Source organism: Pimephales promelas, chromosome 4, assembly GCF_988280905.1.
Source record: "Pimephales promelas chromosome 4, fPimPro1.hap1.1, whole genome shotgun sequence".
NCBI lineage: Eukaryota > Metazoa > Chordata > Actinopteri > Cypriniformes > Leuciscidae > Pimephales > Pimephales promelas.
The window spans coordinates 49636436-49656892 of record NC_142772.1 but is presented as its reverse complement, the minus strand read 5'-3'; the positions used below and the strand labels follow the sequence as shown (position 1 = coordinate 49656892).

General features: G+C 42.6%; 2 protein-coding genes across 2 annotated transcripts; both read right to left on the bottom strand.

Annotated features, from left to right (window-relative positions):
- Window positions 1-10346: 10346 nt before the first annotated feature.
- Window positions 10347-12503, bottom strand: LOC148981784 (general transcription factor II-I repeat domain-containing protein 2A-like). Its single transcript, XM_089129742.1, has one exon. It carries the CDS (start codon window positions 12407-12409, stop codon window positions 10589-10591), a length of 1821 nt encoding a protein of 606 aa, XP_088985868.1. The 5' UTR covers window positions 12410-12503; the 3' UTR covers window positions 10347-10588.
- A 3992-nt stretch (window positions 12504-16495) lies between these two features.
- LOC148981783 (general transcription factor II-I repeat domain-containing protein 2-like) lies at window positions 16496-18076 on the bottom strand. The gene has a single exon (XM_089130707.1). The coding sequence runs from the start codon at window positions 18074-18076 to the stop codon at window positions 16496-16498; it is 1581 nt and encodes a 526-aa protein (XP_088986833.1).
- Between the last annotated feature and the right edge of the window lie 2381 nt (window positions 18077-20457).

Sequence of the window (20457 nt, the reverse complement as noted above, 5' to 3'; positions counted from 1 at the left end):
TCTGGATTATGATAGAGGGCCGCGAGACTTTGACCTGAGCGCAAAAATGGAGGCTCTAGACCCTTCCAGAGCTGAGATATGGAAACTCAAAATTTCGACCCGAAAAAAAAAACGACAGTGTTACCCCTTACGTTTTTTTTCGTTTTCGGGCGAAAAATCAAGTTTCTCCAATCTTCTCAAAACTCTGGATTATGATAGAGGGTCGCGAGACTTTGACCTGAGCGCAAAAATGGAGGCTCTAGACCCTTCCAGAGCTGAGATATGGAAACTCAAAATTTCGACCCGAAAAAAAAAACGACAGTGTTACCCCTTACGTTTTTTTTCGTTTTCGGGCGAAAAATCAAGTTTCTCCAATCTTCTCAAAACTCTGGATTATGATAGAGGGCCGCGAGACTTTGACCTGAGCGCAAAAATGGAGGCTCTAGACCCTTCCAGAGCTGAGATATGGAAACTCAAAATTTCGACCCGAAAAAAAAACGACAGTGTTACCCCTTACGTTTTTTTTCGTTTTCGGGCGAAAAATCAAGTTTCTCCAATCTTCTCAAAACTCTGGATTATGATAGAGGGCCGCGAGACTTTGACCTGAGCGCAAAAATGGAGGCTCTAGACCCTTCCAGAGCTGAGATATGGAAACTCAAAATTTCGACCCGAAAAAAAAAACGACAGTGTTACCCCTTACGTTTTTTTCCGTTTTCGGGCGAAAAATCAAGTTTCTCCAATCTTCTCAAAACTCTGGATTATGATAGAGGGCCGCGAGACTTTGACCTGAGCGCAAAAATGGAGGCTCTAGACCCTTCCAGAGCTGAGATATGGAAACTCAAAATTTCGACCCGAAAAAAAAACGACAGTGTTACCCCTTACGTTTTTTTTCGTTTTCGGGCGAAAAATCAAGTTTCTCCAATCTTCTCAAAACTCTGGATTATGATAGAGGGCCGCGAGACTTTGACCTGAGCGCAAAAATGGAGGCTCTAGACCCTTCCAGAGCTGAGATATGGAAACTCAAAATTTCGACCCGAAAAAAAAAACGACAGTGTTACCCCTTACGTTTTTTTCCGTTTTCGGGCGAAAAATCAAGTTTCTCCAATCTTCTCAAAACTCTGGATTATGATAGAGGGCCGCGAGACTTTGACCTGAGCGCAAAAATGGAGGCTCTAGACCCTTCCAGAGCTGAGATATGGAAACTCAAAATTTCGACCCGAAAAAAAAACGACAGTGTTACCCCTTACGTTTTTTTTCGTTTTCGGGCGAAAAATCAAGTTTCTCCAATCTTCTCAAAACTCTGGATTATGATAGAGGGTCGCGAGACTTTGACCTGAGCGCAAAAATGGAGGCTCTAGACCCTTCCAGAGCTGAGATATGGAAACTCAAAATTTCGACCCGAAAAAAAAACGACAGTGTTACCCCTTACGTTTTTTTTCGTTTTCGGGCGAAAAATCAAGTTTCTCCAATCTTCTCAAAACTCTGGATTATGATAGAGGGCCGCGAGACTTTGACCTGAGCGCAAAAATGGAGGCTCTAGACCCTTCCAGAGCTGAGATATGGAAACTCAAAATTTCGACCCAAAAAAAAAACGACAGTGTTACCCCTTACGTTTTTTTTCGTTTTCGGGCGAAAAATCAAGTTTCTCCAATCTTCTCAAAACTCTGGATTATGATAGAGGGCCGCGAGACTTTGACCTGAGCGCAAAAATGGAGGCTCTAGACCCTTCCAGAGCTGAGATATGGAAACTCAAAATTTCGACCCGAAAAAAAAAACGACAGTGTTACCCCTTACGTTTTTTTTCGTTTTCGGGCGAAAAATCAAGTTTCTCCAATCTTCTCAAAACTCTGGATTATGATAGAGGGTCGCGAGACTTTGACCTGAGCGCAAAAATGGAGGCTCTAGACCCTTCCAGAGCTGAGATATGGAAACTCAAAATTTCGACCCGAAAAAAAAAACGACAGTGTTACCCCTTACGTTTTTTTTCGTTTTCGGGCGAAAAATCAAGTTTCTCCAATTTTCTCAAAACTCTGGATTATGATAGAGGGCCGCGAGACTTTGACCTGAGCGCAAAAATGGAGGCTCTAGACCCTTCCAGAGCTGAGATATGGAAACTCAAAATTTCGACCCGAAAAAAAAACGACAGTGTTACCCCTTACGTTTTTTTTCGTTTTCGGGCGAAAAATCAAGTTTCTCCAATCTTCTCAAAACTCTGGATTATGATAGAGGGCCGCGAGACTTTGACCTGAGCGCAAAAATGGAGGCTCTAGACCCTTCCAGAGCTGAGATATGGAAACTCAAAATTTCGACCCGAAAAAAAAACGACAGTGTTACCCCTTACGTTTTTTTTCGTTTTCGGGTGAAAAATCAAGTTTCTCCAATCTTCTCAAAACTCTGGATTATGATAGAGGGTCGCGAGACTTTGACCTGAGCGCAAAAATGGAGGCTCTAGACCCTTCCAGAGCTGAGATATGGAAACTCAAAATTTCGACCCGAAAAAAAAACGACAGTGTTACCCCTTACGTTTTTTTTCGTTTTCGGGCGAAAAATCAAGTTTCTCCAATCTTCTCAAAACTCTGGATTATGATAGAGGGCCGCGAGACTTTGACCTGAGCGCAAAAATGGAGGCTCTAGACCCTTCCAGAGCTGAGATATGGAAACTCAAAATTTCGACCCGAAAAAAAAACGACAGTGTTACCCCTTACGTTTTTTTTCGTTTTCGGGCGAAAAATCAAGTTTCTCCAATCTTCTCAAAACTCTGGATTATGATAGAGGGCCGCGAGACTTTGACCTGAGCGCAAAAATGGAGGCTCTAGACCCTTCCAGAGCTGAGATATGGAAACTCAAAATTTCGACCCGAAAAAAAAAACGACAGTGTTACCCCTTACGTTTTTTTTCGTTTTCGGGCGAAAAATCAAGTTTCTCCAATCTTCTCAAAACTCTGGATTATGATAGAGGGTCGCGAGACTTTGACCTGAGCGCAAAAATGGAGGCTCTAGACCCTTCCAGAGCTGAGATATGGAAACTCAAAATTTCGACCCGAAAAAAAAAACGACAGTGTTACCCCTTACGTTTTTTTTCGTTTTCGGGCGAAAAATCAAGTTTCTCCAATCTTCTCAAAACTCTGGATTATGATAGAGGGCCGCGAGACTTTGACCTGAGCGCAAAAATGGAGGCTCTAGACCCTTCCAGAGCTGAGATATGGAAACTCAAAATTTCGACCCGAAAAAAAAACGACAGTGTTACCCCTTACGTTTTTTTTCGTTTTCGGGCGAAAAATCAAGTTTCTCCAATCTTCTCAAAACTCTGGATTATGATAGAGGGCCGCGAGACTTTGACCTGAGCGCAAAAATGGAGGCTCTAGACCCTTCCAGAGCTGAGATATGGAAACTCAAAATTTCGACCCGAAAAAAAAACGACAGTGTTACCCCTTACGTTTTTTTTCGTTTTCGGGCGAAAAATCAAGTTTCTCCAATCTTCTCAAAACTCTGGATTATGATAGAGGGTCGCGAGACTTTGACCTGAGCGCAAAAATGGAGGCTCTAGACCCTTCCAGAGCTGAGATATGGAAACTCAAAATTTCGACCCGAAAAAAAAACGACAGTGTTACCCCTTACGTTTTTTTTCGTTTTCGGGCGAAAAATCAAGTTTCTCCAATCTTCTGAAAACTCTGGATTATGATAGAGGGCCGCGAGACTTTGACCTGAGCGCAAAAATGGAGGCTCTAGACCCTTCCAGAGCTGAGATATGGAAACTCAAAATTTCGACCCGAAAAAAAAACGACAGTGTTACCCCTTACGTTTTTTTTCGTTTTCGGGCGAAAAATCAAGTTTCTCCAATCTTCTCAAAACTCTGGATTATGATAGAGGGCCGCGAGACTTTGACCTGAGCGCAAAAATGGAGGCTCTAGACCCTTCCAGAGCTGAGATATGGAAACTCAAAATTTCGACCCGAAAAAAAAACGACAGTGTTACCCCTTACGTTTTTTTTCGTTTTCGGGCGAAAAATCAAGTTTCTCCAATCTTCTCAAAACTCTGGATTATGATAGAGGGCCGCGAGACTTTGACCTGAGCGCAAAAATGGAGGCTCTAGACCCTTCCAGAGCTGAGATATGGAAACTCAAAATTTCGACCCGAAAAAAAAACGACAGTGTTACCCCTTACGTTTTTTTTCGTTTTCGGGCGAAAAATCAAGTTTCTCCAATCTTCTCAAAACTCTGGATTATGATAGAGGGCCGCGAGACTTTGACCTGAGCGCAAAAATGGAGGCTCTAGACCCTTCCAGAGCTGAGATATGGAAACTCAAAATTTCGACCCGAAAAAAAAACGACAGTGTTACCCCTTACGTTTTTTTTCGTTTTCGGGCGAAAAATCAAGTTTCTCCAATCTTCTCAAAACTCTGGATTATGATAGAGGGTCGCGAGACTTTGACCTGAGCGCAAAAATGGAGGCTCTAGACCCTTCCAGAGCTGAGATATGGAAACTCAAAATTTCGACCCGAAAAAAAAACGACAGTGTTACCCCTTACGTTTTTTTTCGTTTTCGGGCGAAAAATCAAGTTTCTCCAATCTTTTCAAAACTCTGGATTATGATAGAGGGCCGCGAGACTTTGACCTGAGCGCAAAAATGGAGGCTCTAGACCCTTCCAGAGCTGAGATATGGAAACTCAAAATTTCGACCCGAAAAAAAAACGACAGTGTTACCCCTTACGTTTTTTTTCGTTTTCGGGCGAAAAATCAAGTTTCTCCAATCTTCTCAAAACTCTGGATTATGATAGAGGGCCGCGAGACTTTGACCTGAGCGCAAAAATGGAGGCTCTAGACCCTTCCAGAGCTGAGATATGGAAACTCAAAATTTCGACCCGAAAAAAAAACGACAGTGTTACCCCTTACGTTTTTTTTCGTTTTCGGGCGAAAAATCAAGTTTCTCCAATCTTCTCAAAACTCTGGATTATGATAGAGGGCCGCGAGACTTTGACCTGAGCGCAAAAATGGAGGCTCTAGACCCTTCCAGAGCTGAGATATGGAAACTCAAAATTTCGACCCGAAAAAAAAAACGACAGTGTTACCCCTTACGTTTTTTTCCGTTTTCGGGCGAAAAATAAAGTTTCTCCAATCTTCTCAAAACTCTGGATTATGATAGAGGGCCGCGAGACTTTGACCTGAGCGCAAAAATGGAGGCTCTAGACCCTTCCAGAGCTGAGATATGGAAACTCAAAATTTCGACCCGAAAAAAAAACGACAGTGTTACCCCTTACGTTTTTTTCCGTTTTCGGGCGAAAAATCAAGTTTCTCCAATCTTCTCAAAACTCTGGATTATGATAGAGGGCCGCGAGACTTTGACCTGAGCGCAAAAATGGAGGCTCTAGACCCTTCCAGAGCTGAGATATGGAAACTCAAAATTTCGACCCGAAAAAAAAAACGACAGTGTTACCCCTTACGTTTTTTTCCGTTTTCGGGCGAAAAATCAAGTTTCTCCAATCTTCTCAAAACTCTGGATTATGATAGAGGGCCGCGAGACTTTGACCTGAGCGCAAAAATGGAGGCTCTAGACCCTTCCAGAGCTGAGATATGGAAACTCAAAATTTCGACCCGAAAAAAAAACGACAGTGTTACCCCTTACGTTTTTTTTCGTTTTCGGGCGAAAAATCAAGTTTCTCCAATCTTCTCAAAACTCTGGATTATGATAGAGGGCCGCGAGACTTTGACCTGAGCGCAAAAATGGAGGCTCTAGACCCTTCCAGAGCTGAGATATGGAAACTCAAAATTTCGACCCGAAAAAAAAACGACAGTGTTACCCCTTACGTTTTTTTTCGTTTTCGGGCGAAAAATCAAGTTTCTCCAATCTTCTCAAAACTCTGGATTATGATAGAGGGCCGCGAGACTTTGACCTGAGCGCAAAAATGGAGGCTCTAGACCCTTCCAGAGCTGAGATATGGAAACTCAAAATTTCGACCCGAAAAAAAAACGACAGTGTTACCCCTTACGTTTTTTTTCGTTTTCGGGCGAAAAATCAAGTTTCTCCAATCTTCTCAAAACTCTGGATTATGATAGAGGGCCGCGAGACTTTGACCTGAGCGCAAAAATGGAGGCTCTAGACCCTTCCAGAGCTGAGATATGGAAACTCAAAATTTCGACCCGAAAAAAAAAACGACAGTGTTACCCCTTACGTTTTTTTCCGTTTTCGGGCGAAAAATCAAGTTTCTCCAATCTTCTCAAAACTCTGGATTATGATAGAGGGCCGCGAGACTTTGACCTGAGCGCAAAAATGGAGGCTCTAGACCCTTCCAGAGCTGAGATATGGAAACTCAAAATTTCGACCCGAAAAAAAAACGACAGTGTTACCCCTTACGTTTTTTTTCGTTTTCGGGCGAAAAATCAAGTTTCTCCAATCTTCTCAAAACTCTGGATTATGATAGAGGGCCGCGAGACTTTGACCTGAGCGCAAAAATGGAGGCTCTAGACCCTTCCAGAGCTGAGATATGGAAACTCAAAATTTCGACCCGAAAAAAAAACGACAGTGTTACCCCTTACGTTTTTTTTCGTTTTCGGGCGAAAAATCAAGTTTCTCCAATCTTCTCAAAACTCTGGATTATGATAGAGGGCCGCGAGACTTTGACCTGAGCGCAAAAATGGAGGCTCTAGACCCTTCCAGAGCTGAGATATGGAAACTCAAAATTTCGACCCGAAAAAAAAAACGACAGTGTTACCCCTTACGTTTTTTTCCGTTTTCGGGCGAAAAATCAAGTTTCTCCAATCTTCTCAAAACTCTGGATTATGATAGAGGGCCGCGAGACTTTGACCTGAGCGCAAAAATGGAGGCTCTAGACCCTTCCAGAGCTGAGATATGGAAACTCAAAATTTCGACCCGAAAAAAAAACGACAGTGTTACCCCTTACGTTTTTTTTCGTTTTCGGGCGAAAAATCAAGTTTCTCCAATCTTCTCAAAACTCTGGATTATGATAGAGGGCCGCGAGACTTTGACCTGAGCGCAAAAATGGAGGCTCTAGACCCTTCCAGAGCTGAGATATGGAAACTCAAAATTTCGACCCGAAAAAAAAACGACAGTGTTACCCCTTACGTTTTTTTTCGTTTTCGGGCGAAAAATCAAGTTTCTCCAATCTTCTCAAAACTCTGGATTATGATAGAGGGCCGCGAGACTTTGACCTGAGCGCAAAAATGGAGGCTCTAGACCCTTCCAGAGCTGAGATATGGAAACTCAAAATTTCGACCCGAAAAAAAAACGACAGTGTTACCCCTTACGTTTTTTTTCGTTTTCGGGCGAAAAATCAAGTTTCTCCAATCTTCTCAAAACTCTGGATTATGATAGAGGGTCGCGAGACTTTGACCTGAGCGCAAAAATGGAGGCTCTAGACCCTTCCAGAGCTGAGATATGGAAACTCAAAATTTCGACCCGAAAAAAAAAACGACAGTATTACCCCTTACGTTTTTTTTCGTTTTCGGGCGAAAAATCAAGTTTCTCCAATCTTCTCAAAACTCTGGATTATGATAGAGGGCCGCGAGACTTTGACCTGAGCGCAAAAATGGAGGCTCTAGACCCTTCCAGAGCTGAGATATGGAAACTCAAAATTTCGACCCGAAAAAAAAACGACAGTGTTACCCCTTACGTTTTTTTTCTTTTTCGGGCGAAAAATCAAGTTTCTCCAATCTTCTCAAAACTCTGGATTATGATAGAGGGCCGCGAGACTTTGACCTGAGCGCAAAAATGGAGCCTCTAGACCCTTCCAGAGCTGAGATATGGAAACTCAAAATTTCGACCCGAAAAAAAAAACGACAGTGTTACCCCTTACGTTTTTTTTCGTTTTCGGGCGAAAAATCAAGTTTCTCCAATCTTCTCAAAACTCTGGATTATGATAGAGGGCCGCGAGACTTTGACCTGAGCGCAAAAATGGAGGCTCTAGACCCTTCCAGAGCTGAGATATGGAAACTCAAAATTTCGACCCGAAAAAAAAACGACAGTGTTACCCCTTACGTTTTTTTTCGTTTTCGGGCGAAAAATCAAGTTTCTCCAATCTTCTCAAAACTCTGGATTATGATAGAGGGTCGCGAGACTTTGACCTGAGCGCAAAAATGGAGGCTCTAGACCCTTCCAGAGCTGAGATATGGAAACTCAAAATTTCGACCCGAAAAAAAAACGACAGTGTTACCCCTTACGTTTTTTTTCGTTTTCGGGCGAAAAATCAAGTTTCTCCAATCTTCTCAAAACTCTGGATTATGATAGAGGGCCGCGAGACTTTGACCTGAGCGCAAAAATGGAGGCTCTAGACCCTTCTAGAGCTGAGATATGGAAACTCAAAATTTCGACCCGAAAAAAAAACGACAGTGTTACCCCTTACGTTTTTTTTCGTTTTCGGGCGAAAAATCAAGTTTCTCCAATCTTCTCAAAACTCTGGATTATGATAGAGGGCCGCGAGACTTTGACCTGAGCGCAAAAATGGAGGCTCTAGACCCTTCCAGAGCTGAGATATGGAAACTCAAAATTTCGACCCGAAAAAAAAAACGACAGTGTTACCCCTCACGTTTTTTTCCGTTTTCGGGCGAAAAATCAAGTTTCTCCAATCTTCTCAAAACTCTGGATTATGATAGAGGGCCGCGAGACTTTGACCTGAGCGCAAAAATGGAGGCTCTAGACCCTTCCAGAGCTGAGATATGGAAACTCAAAATTTCGACCCGAAAAAAAAACGACAGTGTTACCCCTTACGTTTTTTTTCGTTTTCGGGCGAAAAATCAAGTTTCTCCAATCTTCTCAAAACTCTGGATTATGATAGAGGGCCGCGAGACTTTGACCTGAGCGCAAAAATGGAGGCTCTAGACCCTTCCAGAGCTGAGATATGGAAACTCAAAATTTCGACCCGAAAAAAAAAACGACAGTGTTACCCCTTACGTTTTTTTCCGTTTTCGGGCGAAAAATCAAGTTTCTCCAATCTTCTCAAAACTCTGGATTATGATAGAAGGCCGCGAGACTTTGACCTGAGCGCAAAAATGGAGGCTCTAGACCCTTCCAGAGCTGAGATATGGAAACTCAAAATTTCGACCCGAAAAAAAAACGACAGTGTTACCCCTTACGTTTTTTTTCGTTTTCGGGCGAAAAATCAAGTTTCTCCAATCTTCTCAAAACTCTGGATTATGATAGAGGGTCGCGAGACTTTGACCTGAGCGCAAAAATGGAGGCTCTAGACCCTTCCAGAGCTGAGATATGGAAACTCAAAATTTCGACCCGAAAAAAAAACGACAGTGTTACCCCTTACGTTTTTTTTCGTTTTCGGGCGAAAAATCAAGTTTCTCCAATCTTCTCAAAACTCTGGATTATGATAGAGGGCCGCGAGACTTTGACCTGAGCGCAAAAATGGAGGCTCTAGACCCTTCCAGAGCTGAGATATGGAAACTCAAAATTTCGACCCGAAAAAAAAACGACAGTGTTACCCCTTACGTTTTTTTTCGTTTTCGGGCGAAAAATCAAGTTTCTCCAATCTTCTCAAAACTCTGGATTATGATAGAGGGCCGCGAGACTTTGACCTGAGCGCAAAAATGGAGGCTCTAGACCCTTCCAGAGCTGAGATATGGAAACTCAAAATTTCGACCCGAAAAAAAAAACGACAGTGTTACCCCTTACGTTTTTTTTCGTTTTCGGGCGAAAAATCAAGTTTCTCCAATCTTCTCAAAACTCTGGATTATGATAGAGGGTCGCGAGACTTTGACCTGAGCGCAAAAATGGAGGCTCTAGACCCTTCCAGAGCTGAGATATGGAAACTCAAAATTTCGACCCGAAAAAAAAAACGACAGTGTTACCCCTTACGTTTTTTTTCGTTTTCGGGCGAAAAATCAAGTTTCTCCAATTTTCTCAAAACTCTGGATTATGATAGAGGGCCGCGAGACTTTGACCTGAGCGCAAAAATGGAGGCTCTAGACCAGGGGTGTCAAACTCATTTTGGTCTGGGGGCCGCATACAGCTTAATCTGATCTCAAGGGGGCCAGACCAGTAAACTCATAGCAAAATTACGTAACTAACAATAAGTCCTCTTTTTTGGTGCAAAGTAGTAAATTATAAAAATCTTTATATTAAATGAATTGTTCTTCTACAAAATATATTATGAACAACCTAAGAGTTTTTAAGAAAAATATGTGCAATTTCAACGACACTATTACTTAGTTTAACTAACATTTATTAAAGTGCATTATGTATAAAAGCTCACAGTACAATGTCACAAAACATTTAGTGACACAGTTTTGTGGACTTAAAAACACTGTCCTGCATGTTAACAAATCAAACACATCAAAATATAGAAATTATTTAAAATGCATTTTCCAATTCTGGGAAGCAATTCTGAACACATGAATTGACTCCACACACTTAAAATCTTAAGTGGCTACTGTTTAAAACAGAAAATTGATTAAAAAGAAAATTAAATGCCTTGTTAATGCATAACATGTTATAAAAAAAACTCACATACATATGGTATGCATAAGAAATAATATTTTACTCTACAAAACCCTTTTGTAGTAAATTTGTTGCTGACTAGCACTGACTTTTACAACAATTACTACAGCAAATATTAATTTCACATGTTTATTTGCAGCATTCCATAGGATTTAATCTTGCTCTGTATTTGTCCCTGAAACTTGGCATCTTTTAGCCTGCACAAGTGCATCAATATCAGGCATCATATCCTGAGTAGCAGCCAATTTCAGAATCTCATTTAAGTGCTTATGTGTGAGCTTTGAGCGCAGCTTCGTTTTATTAATGTTCATTACTGAGAACACTTGCTCACACAGGTAGGTAGTCCCAAACATGCACAACATTTTTGCAGCCAGTGCTGTTAATTTAGGATAGCCTGGCAGGAGATACTGATAAAATGTGTCCAAGCCCACAGAGGCAAATTTGTCCTTCAATTCTACATTACACTGCAAATCAATTATTTCAAGTTGCATGTCAACAGGCACATCAGAAGCTCTGACTGTGAATGGTGAGCGAAAAACTGCGAATTCTGTCTCGAGTTCGTTAAAGACCTGAAATCGTTTCTCAAACTCCTTCAGCAACCCTGAAATCTTGTCTTTGTACTGTCTCATGTCAGGATTAACGCTTGCTGCGCACACATCTCTTAGACAGGGGAAATGAGCAGGGTCACCGCTTGCCAGCTGCGTCTCCCATAACGTGAGCTTTAACTTGAATGCACGTATGCTGTCATAATACTGTGTTACAATTTTTTTGCGTCCTTGCAACATTTTGTTCAGATTATTCAAGTGCTCTGTAATATCAACCATAAATGCAAGGTCCTGCAGCCACAGTGGGCACTGTAATTCCATAATAGGTTTACCTTTTACCTCCATGAAATGTCCGATTTCCCCACGTAGATCAAAGAAGCGCTTCAGCACAGCACCTCTGCTTAACCATGTTACTTCAGTGTGGTATGGCAGACCATGGGTAATGTTACAGTCACTGAGAAGGCTGTCAAACTGACGATGATTGAGACCTCTGGCTCGGATGAAATTAACAGTCCGGACAACCACCTCCATGACGTGATCCATTTTTAACGACTTGCAGCATAATGCCTCCTGATGCAAAATGCAATGAAAGGTCCAAAAATCACCCCCTCCATTTGCGGCTTGTACTTTCTCTCTGAACTTTGTCGCAGCACCTGCCTTTTTCCCGATCATTGACGGCGCACCATCTGTAGCCAGGCTTACGGCGCGGGACCAGTCCGCCCCGACTCTGTCCAGCGCTCCAACGACGGAGCGGAAAATGTCTTCAGCTGTTGTGGTGTCGGTCATAGGCACCAACTCAAGAAACTCCTCAGTGACAGTCAAAGTCTCGTCAACACCACGAATGAATATGGCCAATTGAGCGACATCCGTAATATCAGTACTTTCATCAATTGCAACAGAAAATGCCAGAAATGACTCCACTTTGCGTTTCAGTTGGCTGTCCAAATCTGCCGATAGTTCCGAAATCCTGTCTGCCACGGTATTTCTCGTCAAGCTAATATTGGCAAAAGCTTGTCGCTTCTCAGGACAAACAATTTCGGCAGCCTTCAGCATGCAAGTTTTGACGAACTCACCCTCACAGTACGGCTTTGATGCTAATGCTATTTTGCTAGCAATTAGGTAGCTGGCTTTCACGGCCGCATCACTGGCCTCTCGGCTCCGGGTAAAAACAGATTGCTGTTTCCTCAGACTCGCCAACATTTCATTTACCTTCTGTCGTCTCAGTTCTCCATGCAAGCTGTTGTATTTTTCGCCATGCTGAGTTTCATAGTGGCGCCGAATATTATATTCCTTAAGCACCGAAACTTGCTGCATGCAAACAAGGCAAACGGGTTTCCTATTCACCTCCGTGAACATATAGGAAGAGGTCCATTTTTCTTGAAAGATCCGACACTCTGTGTCTACTTTTCTCTTTTTTGACAAAGACATTTTGCAGATGAGGGTGCCAGGCAACAGAAACGCGTGTAAAACGATAGAACCAAATGCCACTTAAAGGCCAATTACTGACGCTCAGGGTTTTTTTTTTTTTCTCATATTGCAGATTTATCCCCGGGCCGGACTGAACCCCCTGGCGGGCCGGTTCCGGCCCGCGGGCCGTATGTTTGACACCCCTGCTCTAGACCCTTCCAGAGCTGAGATATGGAAACTCAAAATTTCGACCCGAAAAAAAAACGACAGTGTTACCCCTTACGTTTTTTTTCGTTTTCGGGCGAAAAATCAAGTTTCTCCAATCTTCTCAAAACTCTGGATTATGATAGAGGGCCGCGAGACTTTGACCTGAGAGCAAAAATGGAGGCTCTAGACCCTTCCAGAGCTGAGATATGGAAACTCAAAATTTCGACCCGAAAAAAAAACGACAGTGTTACCCCTTACGTTTTTTTTCGTTTTCGGGCGAAAAATCAAGTTTCTCCAATCTTCTCAAAACTCTGGATTATGATAGAGGGTCGCGAGACTTTGACCTGAGCGCAAAAATGGAGGCTCTAGACCCTTCCAGAGCTGAGATATGGAAACTCAAAATTTCGACCCGAAAAAAAAACGACAGTGTTACCCCTTACGTTTTTTTTCGTTTTCGGGCGAAAAATCAAGTTTCTCCAATCTTCTCAAAACTCTGGATTATGATAGAGGGCCGCGAGACTTTGACCTGAGCGCAAAAATGGAGGCTCTAGACCCTTCCAGAGCTGAGATATGGAAACTCAAAATTTCGACCCGAAAAAAAAACGACAGTGTTACCCCTTACGTTTTTTTTCGTTTTCGGGCGAAAAATCAAGTTTCTCCAATCTTCTCAAAACTCTGGATTATGATAGAGGGCCGCGAGACTTTGACCTGAGCGCAAAAATGGAGGCTCTAGACCCTTCCAGAGCTGAGATATGGAAACTCAAAATTTCGACCCGAAAAAAAAACGACAGTGTTACCCCTTACGTTTTTTTTCGTTTTCGGGCGAAAAATCAAGTTTCTCCAATCTTCTCAAAACTCTGGATTATGATAGAGGGCCGCGAGACTTTGACCTGAGCGCAAAAATGGAGGCTCTAGACCCTTCCAGAGCTGAGATATGGAAACTCAAAATTTCGACCCGAAAAAAAAACGACAGTGTTACCCCTTACGTTTTTATTCGTTTTCGGGCGAAAAATCAAGTTTCTCCAATCTTCTCAAAACTCTGGATTATGATAGAGGGTCGCGAGACTTTGACCTGAGCGCAAAAATGGAGGCTCTAGACCCTTCCAGAGCTGAGATATGGAAACTCAAAATTTCGACCCGAAAAAAAAACGACAGTGTTACCCCTTACGTTTTTTTTCGTTTTCGGGCGAAAAATCAAGTTTCTCCAATCTTCTGAAAACTCTGGATTATGATAGAGGGCCGCGAGACTTTGACCTGAGCGCAAAAATGGAGGCTCTAGACCCTTCCAGAGCTGAGATATGGAAACTCAAAATTTCGACCCGAAAAAAAAACGACAGTGTTACCCCTTACGTTTTTTTTCGTTTTCGGGCGAAAAATCAAGTTTCTCCAATCTTCTCAAAACTCTGGATTATGATAGAGGGCCGCGAGACTTTGACCTGAGCGCAAAAATGGAGGCTCTAGACCCTTCCAGAGCTGAGATATGGAAACTCAAAATTTCGACCCGAAAAAAAAAACGACAGTGTTACCCCTTACGTTTTTTTCGTTTTCGGGCGAAAAATCAAGTTTCTCCAATCTTCTCAAAACTCTGGATTATGATAGAGGGCCGCGAGACTTTGACCTGAGCGCAAAAATGGAGGCTCTAGACCCTTCCAGAGCTGAGATATGGAAACTCAAAATTTCGACCCGAAAAAAAAACGACAGTGTTACCCCTTACGTTTTTTTTCGTTTTCGGGCGAAAAATCAAGTTTCTCCAATCTTCTCAAAACTCTGGATTATGATAGAGGGCCGCGAGACTTTGACCTGAGCGCAAAAATGGAGGCTCTAGACCCTTCCAGAGCTGAGATATGGAAACTCAAAATTTCAACCCGAAAAAAAAAACGACAGTGTTACCCCTTACGTTTTTTTTCGTTTTCGGGCGAAAAATCAAGTTTCTCCAATCTTCTCAAAACTCTGGATTATGATAGAGGGTCGCGAGACTTTGACCTGAGCGCAAAAATGGAGGCTCTAGACCCTTCCAGAGCTGAGATATGGAAACTCAAAATTTCGACCCGAAAAAAAAACGACAGTGTTACCCCTTACGTTTTTTTTCGTTTTCGGGCGAAAAATCAAGTTTCTCCAATCTTCTCAAAACTCTGGATTATGATAGAGGGCCGCGAGACTTTGACCTGAGCGCAAAAATGGAGGCTCTAGACCCTTCCAGAGCTGAGATATGGAAACTCAAAATTTCGACCCGAAAAAAAAAACGACAGTGTTACCCCTTACGTTTTTTTTCGTTTTCGGGCGAAAAATCAAGTTTCTCCAATCTTCTCAAAACTCTGGATTATGATAGAGGGCCGCGAGACTTTGACCTGAGCGCAAAAATGGAGGCTCTAGACCCTTCTAGAGCTGAGATATGGAAACTCAAAATTTCGACCCGAAAAAAAAACGACAGTGTTACCCCTTACGTTTTTTTTCGTTTTCGGGCGAAAAATCAAGTTTCTCCAATCTTTTCAAAACTCTGGATTATGATAGAGGGCCGCGAGACTTTGACCTGAGCGCAAAAATGGAGGCTCTAGACCCTTCCAGAGCTGAGATATGGAAACTCAAAATTTCGACCCGAAAAAAAAACGACAGTGTTACCCCTTACGTTTTTTTTCGTTTTCGGGCGAAAAATCAAGTTTCTCCAATCTTCTCAAAACTCTGGATTATGATAGAGGGCCGCGAGACTTTGACCTGAGCGCAAAAATGGAGGCTCTAGACCCTTCCAGAGCTGAGATATGGAAACTCAAAATTTCGACCCGAAAAAAAAACGACAGTGTTACCCCTTACGTTTTTTTTCGTTTTCGGGCGAAAAATCAAGTTTCTCCAATCTTCTCAAAACTCTGGATTATGATAGAGGGCCGCGAGACTTTGACCTGAGCGCAAAAATGGAGGCTCTAGACCAGGGGTCACCAAACTTTTTTCTCTGGGGGCCACATTATCGTTCCTGACTGTGATGGGGGGCCGGGGCTATATAAAATAGAATTGTGTGACCAAGACCAAACTGACCACCAGCAGGCCTCATAGTAGAGATTACTAGCCTGGCACAGCCATATTTGTTTATCATTAATAGTTGTTTGCAAAAGTAGTAATCGAGTCTTCACACTTTGTTTTAATTTGAAATACCACAGATTTTCCATTTATTTATTTTCGAATACAAATAACATCAAACCTGTCAAGGTAAGAAACATCTGCCTAGTTGAGGTGAGTGGCACTGGTAAGGATGAATGAAAAATTATAAATTATAGGTAGGCCTGTTACTATTTATAATAATTGTGTACAGCACTTAATAAAGGTCAAATAAATAGGCCTATAAAATAAAATAAATAAATAAACATTGAAATTATAACAACATGAGTAATAGAACTAGTCAGCTCTTATGCCTATCCAGGTGAGCATGCTCAGTAAACATTTTTTAGGTCAAGGTGAAAATGAAATGAGCAGTAGGCTAAAAACTAAATCACAACAGTAATACAGAATAGTGGGAATCACAATCAGTAGGTGAGCTGGATTTGTACTTGTTGATGAATTGTGTCTTTGGGATAGGGTCAGCAACAGCAATCTCCTCTCCTCACTTCAGGGTGCCTTCTGGAGCCCTGGCATGGGGGGATGACAGACTGAACACAAGAAGCACAATATTCAGTAAATGGCAAGATGTGCTGCTGTCTGCTTTTATCTGTGACATAATTTTACAAATTAATAAAACATAAATGACATAAATTAAAAAAAAATCAACTTTTAAAAATTTTAAAAAACAAAAATTTAAATGTGATTTATGTGACATACATTTAAAAATTTCAATTAAATACATTTTTTTAAATTAAAATGAAAAGCCTTCATATTTTATAGCAATTGTATTGTAAAATCATTGTGCTTACCATATCAGTGTGAACTGTGTGCTTGCTTCTGGCTGGTGAGAAGTTCAATGTCTGGTTGCAGTCTAGTGGTAGCCAGTCTCAAGGTCTGATGCAAGTGCTTATCTGTGAGTCTGTTCCTGGTTGGATTCTTGGTTTGCTTCATGCGGGAAAAGGTTTGCTCACAGATGTAGGTGCTGCCAAAAATTGTCGACATCCTCATTGCATGCTGTTTGATGTTTGGGTAGGTTTCCTCTGGGAGCGCAGCATAGAACTCAATGAGACTGTCAGACTTGAACGCGTCTTTAAGGATATCACAATTCTGCAACTCGGCAAGTTCAAACTGAAGAGAGGGAAGGGCATCATTTATGTCGGCAGCAAAGGGGTTCTGGAACAAGCGTATTCCTTTACTGTTGACATGAAGCTCACGGAACCGCGCACTGAACTCTCCCTGCAGCATTTCCAGCGCATCCTTGCACTTTTCGACTGGGAACGGGACAGCTGGTTTCTCAGCGCAATAGCTTTGGGTGGCAGGGAGATGCGTGAAGTCAAGCTTTTGGACCTGTCGCACAAGCAGTGCTAGTTTGACTTCGAACGCTTTGATGTGGGAATACATGTCACTGATTAGCTTCCCTTTTCCTTGGAGCTGCACGTTTAGGTGGTTCAATATTTCAGTCACATCAGTTAAAAACGCGAGGTCCCATTTCCATTCTGGCTCAGTCAGCTCTCGTACCGTTTCACCTTTAGACTGCAGGAAGGTGTTGATTTCGGGTAGCAGGTCATAGAAACGGCGCAACACTCTGCCTCGGCTTAACCATCGGACTTCTGTATAGTACAGCACATCCTCGTAGGCAGACTCAAGCTCGGAGAGAAAGGCCTGGAACTGTCTGTGTTTCAGCCCATGTTTTCGGATGTAGTTAACACAGTGCACAACCACCTTCATGACAGACGCCCACTTAAGAACTTTGCAGCATAGTGCTTGCTGGTGAATCAGACAGTGGACTTGTAGTGGGGGGGTGAGACCTCGTTCCTCAAATTCGCTGTTCAAGCGCCCTACTAGCCCCCTCGATGTGCCAACCATACTAGGTGCGCCATCCGTAGTGATGCTGGCCAATTTAGACCAGTGTAGATCCAACTCTTCCATTGTTTTGCACACTTGGACAAAAATATCCTCGCCTGTCGTTGTACCTTTGAGACTTTTTAGAGCTGCCAGCTCCTCAGACACTTCAAAACTTGCGCTAACTCCACGAATAAAAATGAGCAGTTGTGCTGTGTCCTGCACGTCATTGCTCTCATCCACGGCCAAAGCAAAAAACTCGAATTCTGACGCTTTCTTAGTCAGCTGGTCATACACATTGTCCCCCAAATCTTCGATTCGCCTGGTTATAGTAGTTGCGGAAAGACTCACCGTGCTGAGCGCATCCTTCTTGTCGGGACACACCTCCTCGGCCACAGCAAGCATGCATTCTTTAACAAAGTCCCCATCAGTAAACGGCTTTCCGTGGGTTGCTAGTAGGTGAGCTACCTTATAGCTAGCTCGGACAGCAGCCAGGTTGACCTGAGTTTGGCGAAGGAAAAGATTCTGTTGTGCAGCCAGCCCGCCTTTCATCCTCTGAATCCTGTCTTCTCTTGCTTGCCCTCGCAAACTAGCATACTCTTTGTGGCGCGTTTCGTAGTGACGACGCAGATTATATTCCTTGAAAACCGCCACACTTTCTTTACATATGATACACACCGCACGGTCCTTACACTGAACAAAAAAATAATCGTTTGTCCATTGTTCTTTAAAAACTCTACACTCTCTATCAACTTTTCTTTTAACACTTGCCATTTTGCTGTCTGACAGTGACAGTTCTGAGGTAACTGATGTTACGATGGTAACCGAGTAGTTCTCTGCGCATGCGTTGTCTGGCACTGCTTTATCTTGAGCACTTTCAGGGTTACGAAAATTCGACAAATATAGTTAATTTTATAACTAAATATAATTTTTAACTGAAAAAAAAATCAACAAAATACCAGATGCAGACATGTTATTATTTTCCAAAAAGCAATTTAAAAAAAAATAGGCCATGACGACTTTTGGGGATTGCCGGTTCAAGTAGTGGGGGGCAGAGGGGTTGGGGGGCCAGTCAAAGGGGTGTGGCGGGCCTGATTCGGCCCGCGGGCCTTAGTTTGGTGACCCATGCTCTAGACCCTTCCAGAGCTGAGATATGGAAACTCAAAATTTCGACCCGAAAAAAAAACGACAGTGTTACCCCTTACGTTTTTTTCCGTTTTCGGGCGAAAAATCAAGTTTCTCCAATCTTCTCAAAACTCTGGATTATGATAGAGGGCCGCGAGACTTTGACCTGAGCGCAAAAATGGAGGCTCTAGACCCTTCCAGAGCTGAGATATGGAAACTCAAAATTTCGACCCGAAAAAAAAAACGACAGTGTTACCCCTTACGTTTTTTTCCGTTTTCGGGCGAAAAATCAAGTTTCTCCAATCTTCTCAAAACTCTGGATTATGATAGAGGGCCGCGAGACTTTGACCTGAGCGCAAAAATTGAGGCTCTAGACCCTTCCAGAGCTGAGATATGGAAACTCAAAATTTCGACCCGAAAAAAAAACGACAGTGTTACCCCTTACGTTTTTTTTCGTTTTCGGGCGAAAAATCAAGTTTCTCCAATCTTCTCAAAACTCTGGATTATGATAGAGGGCCGCGAGACTTTGACCTGAGCGCAAAAATGGAGGCTCTAGACCCTTCCAGAGCTGAGATATGGAAACTCAAAATTTCGACCCGAAAAAAAAACGACAGTGTTACCCCTTACGTTTTTTTTCGTTTTCGGGCGAAAAATCAAGTTTCTCCAATCTTCTCAAAACTCTGGATTATGATAGAGGGCCGCGAGACTTTGACCTGAGCGCAAAAATGGAGGCTCTAGACCCTTCCAGAGCTGAGATATGGAAACTCAAAATTTCGACCCGAAAAAAAAACGACAGTGTTACCCCTTACGTTTTTTTTCGTTTTCGGGCGAAAAATCAAGTTTCTCCAATCTTCTCAAAACTCTGGATTATGATAGAGGGCCGCGAGACTTTGACCTGAGCGCAAAAATGGAGGCTCTAGACCCTTCCAGAGCTGAGATATGGAAACTCAAAATTTCGACCCGAAAAAAAAACGACAGTGTTACCCCTTACGTTTTTTTTCGTTTTCGGGCGAAAAATCAAGTTTCTCCAATCTTCTCAAAACTCTGGATTATGATAGAGGGCCGCGAGACTTTGACCTGAGCGCAAAAATGGAGGCTCTAGACCCTTCTAGAGCTGAGATATGGAAACTCAAAATTTCGACCCGAAAAAAAACGACAGTGTTACCCCTTACGTTTTTTTTCGTTTTCGGGCGAAAAATCAAGTTTCTCCAATCTTCTCAAAACTCTGGATTATGATAGAGGGCCGCGAGACTTTGACCTGAGCGCAAAAATGGAGGCTCTAGACCCTTCCAGAGCTGAGATATGGAAACTCAAAATTTCGACCCGAAAAAAAAACGACAGTGTTACCCCTTACGTTTTTTTTCGTTTTCGGGCGAAAAATCAAGTTTCTCCAATCTTCTCAAAACTCTGGATTATGATAGAGGGCCGCGAGACTTTGACCTGAGCGCAAAAATGGAGGCTCTAGACCCTTCCAGAGCTGAGATATGGAAACTCAAAATTTCGACCCGAAAAAAAAACGACAGTGTTACCCCTTACGTTTTTTTTCGTTTTCGGGCGAAAAATCAAGTTTCTCCAATCTTCTCAAAACTCTGGATTATGATAGAGGGCCGCGAGACTTTGACCTGAGCGCAAAAATGGAGGCTCTAGACCCTTCCAGAGCTGAGATATGGAAACTCAAAATTTCGACCCGAAAAAAAAAACGACAGTGTTACCCCTTACGTTTTTTTTCGTTTTCGGGCGAAAAATCAAGTTTCTCCAATTTTCTCAAAACTCTGGATTATGATAGAGGGCCGCGAGACTTTGACCTG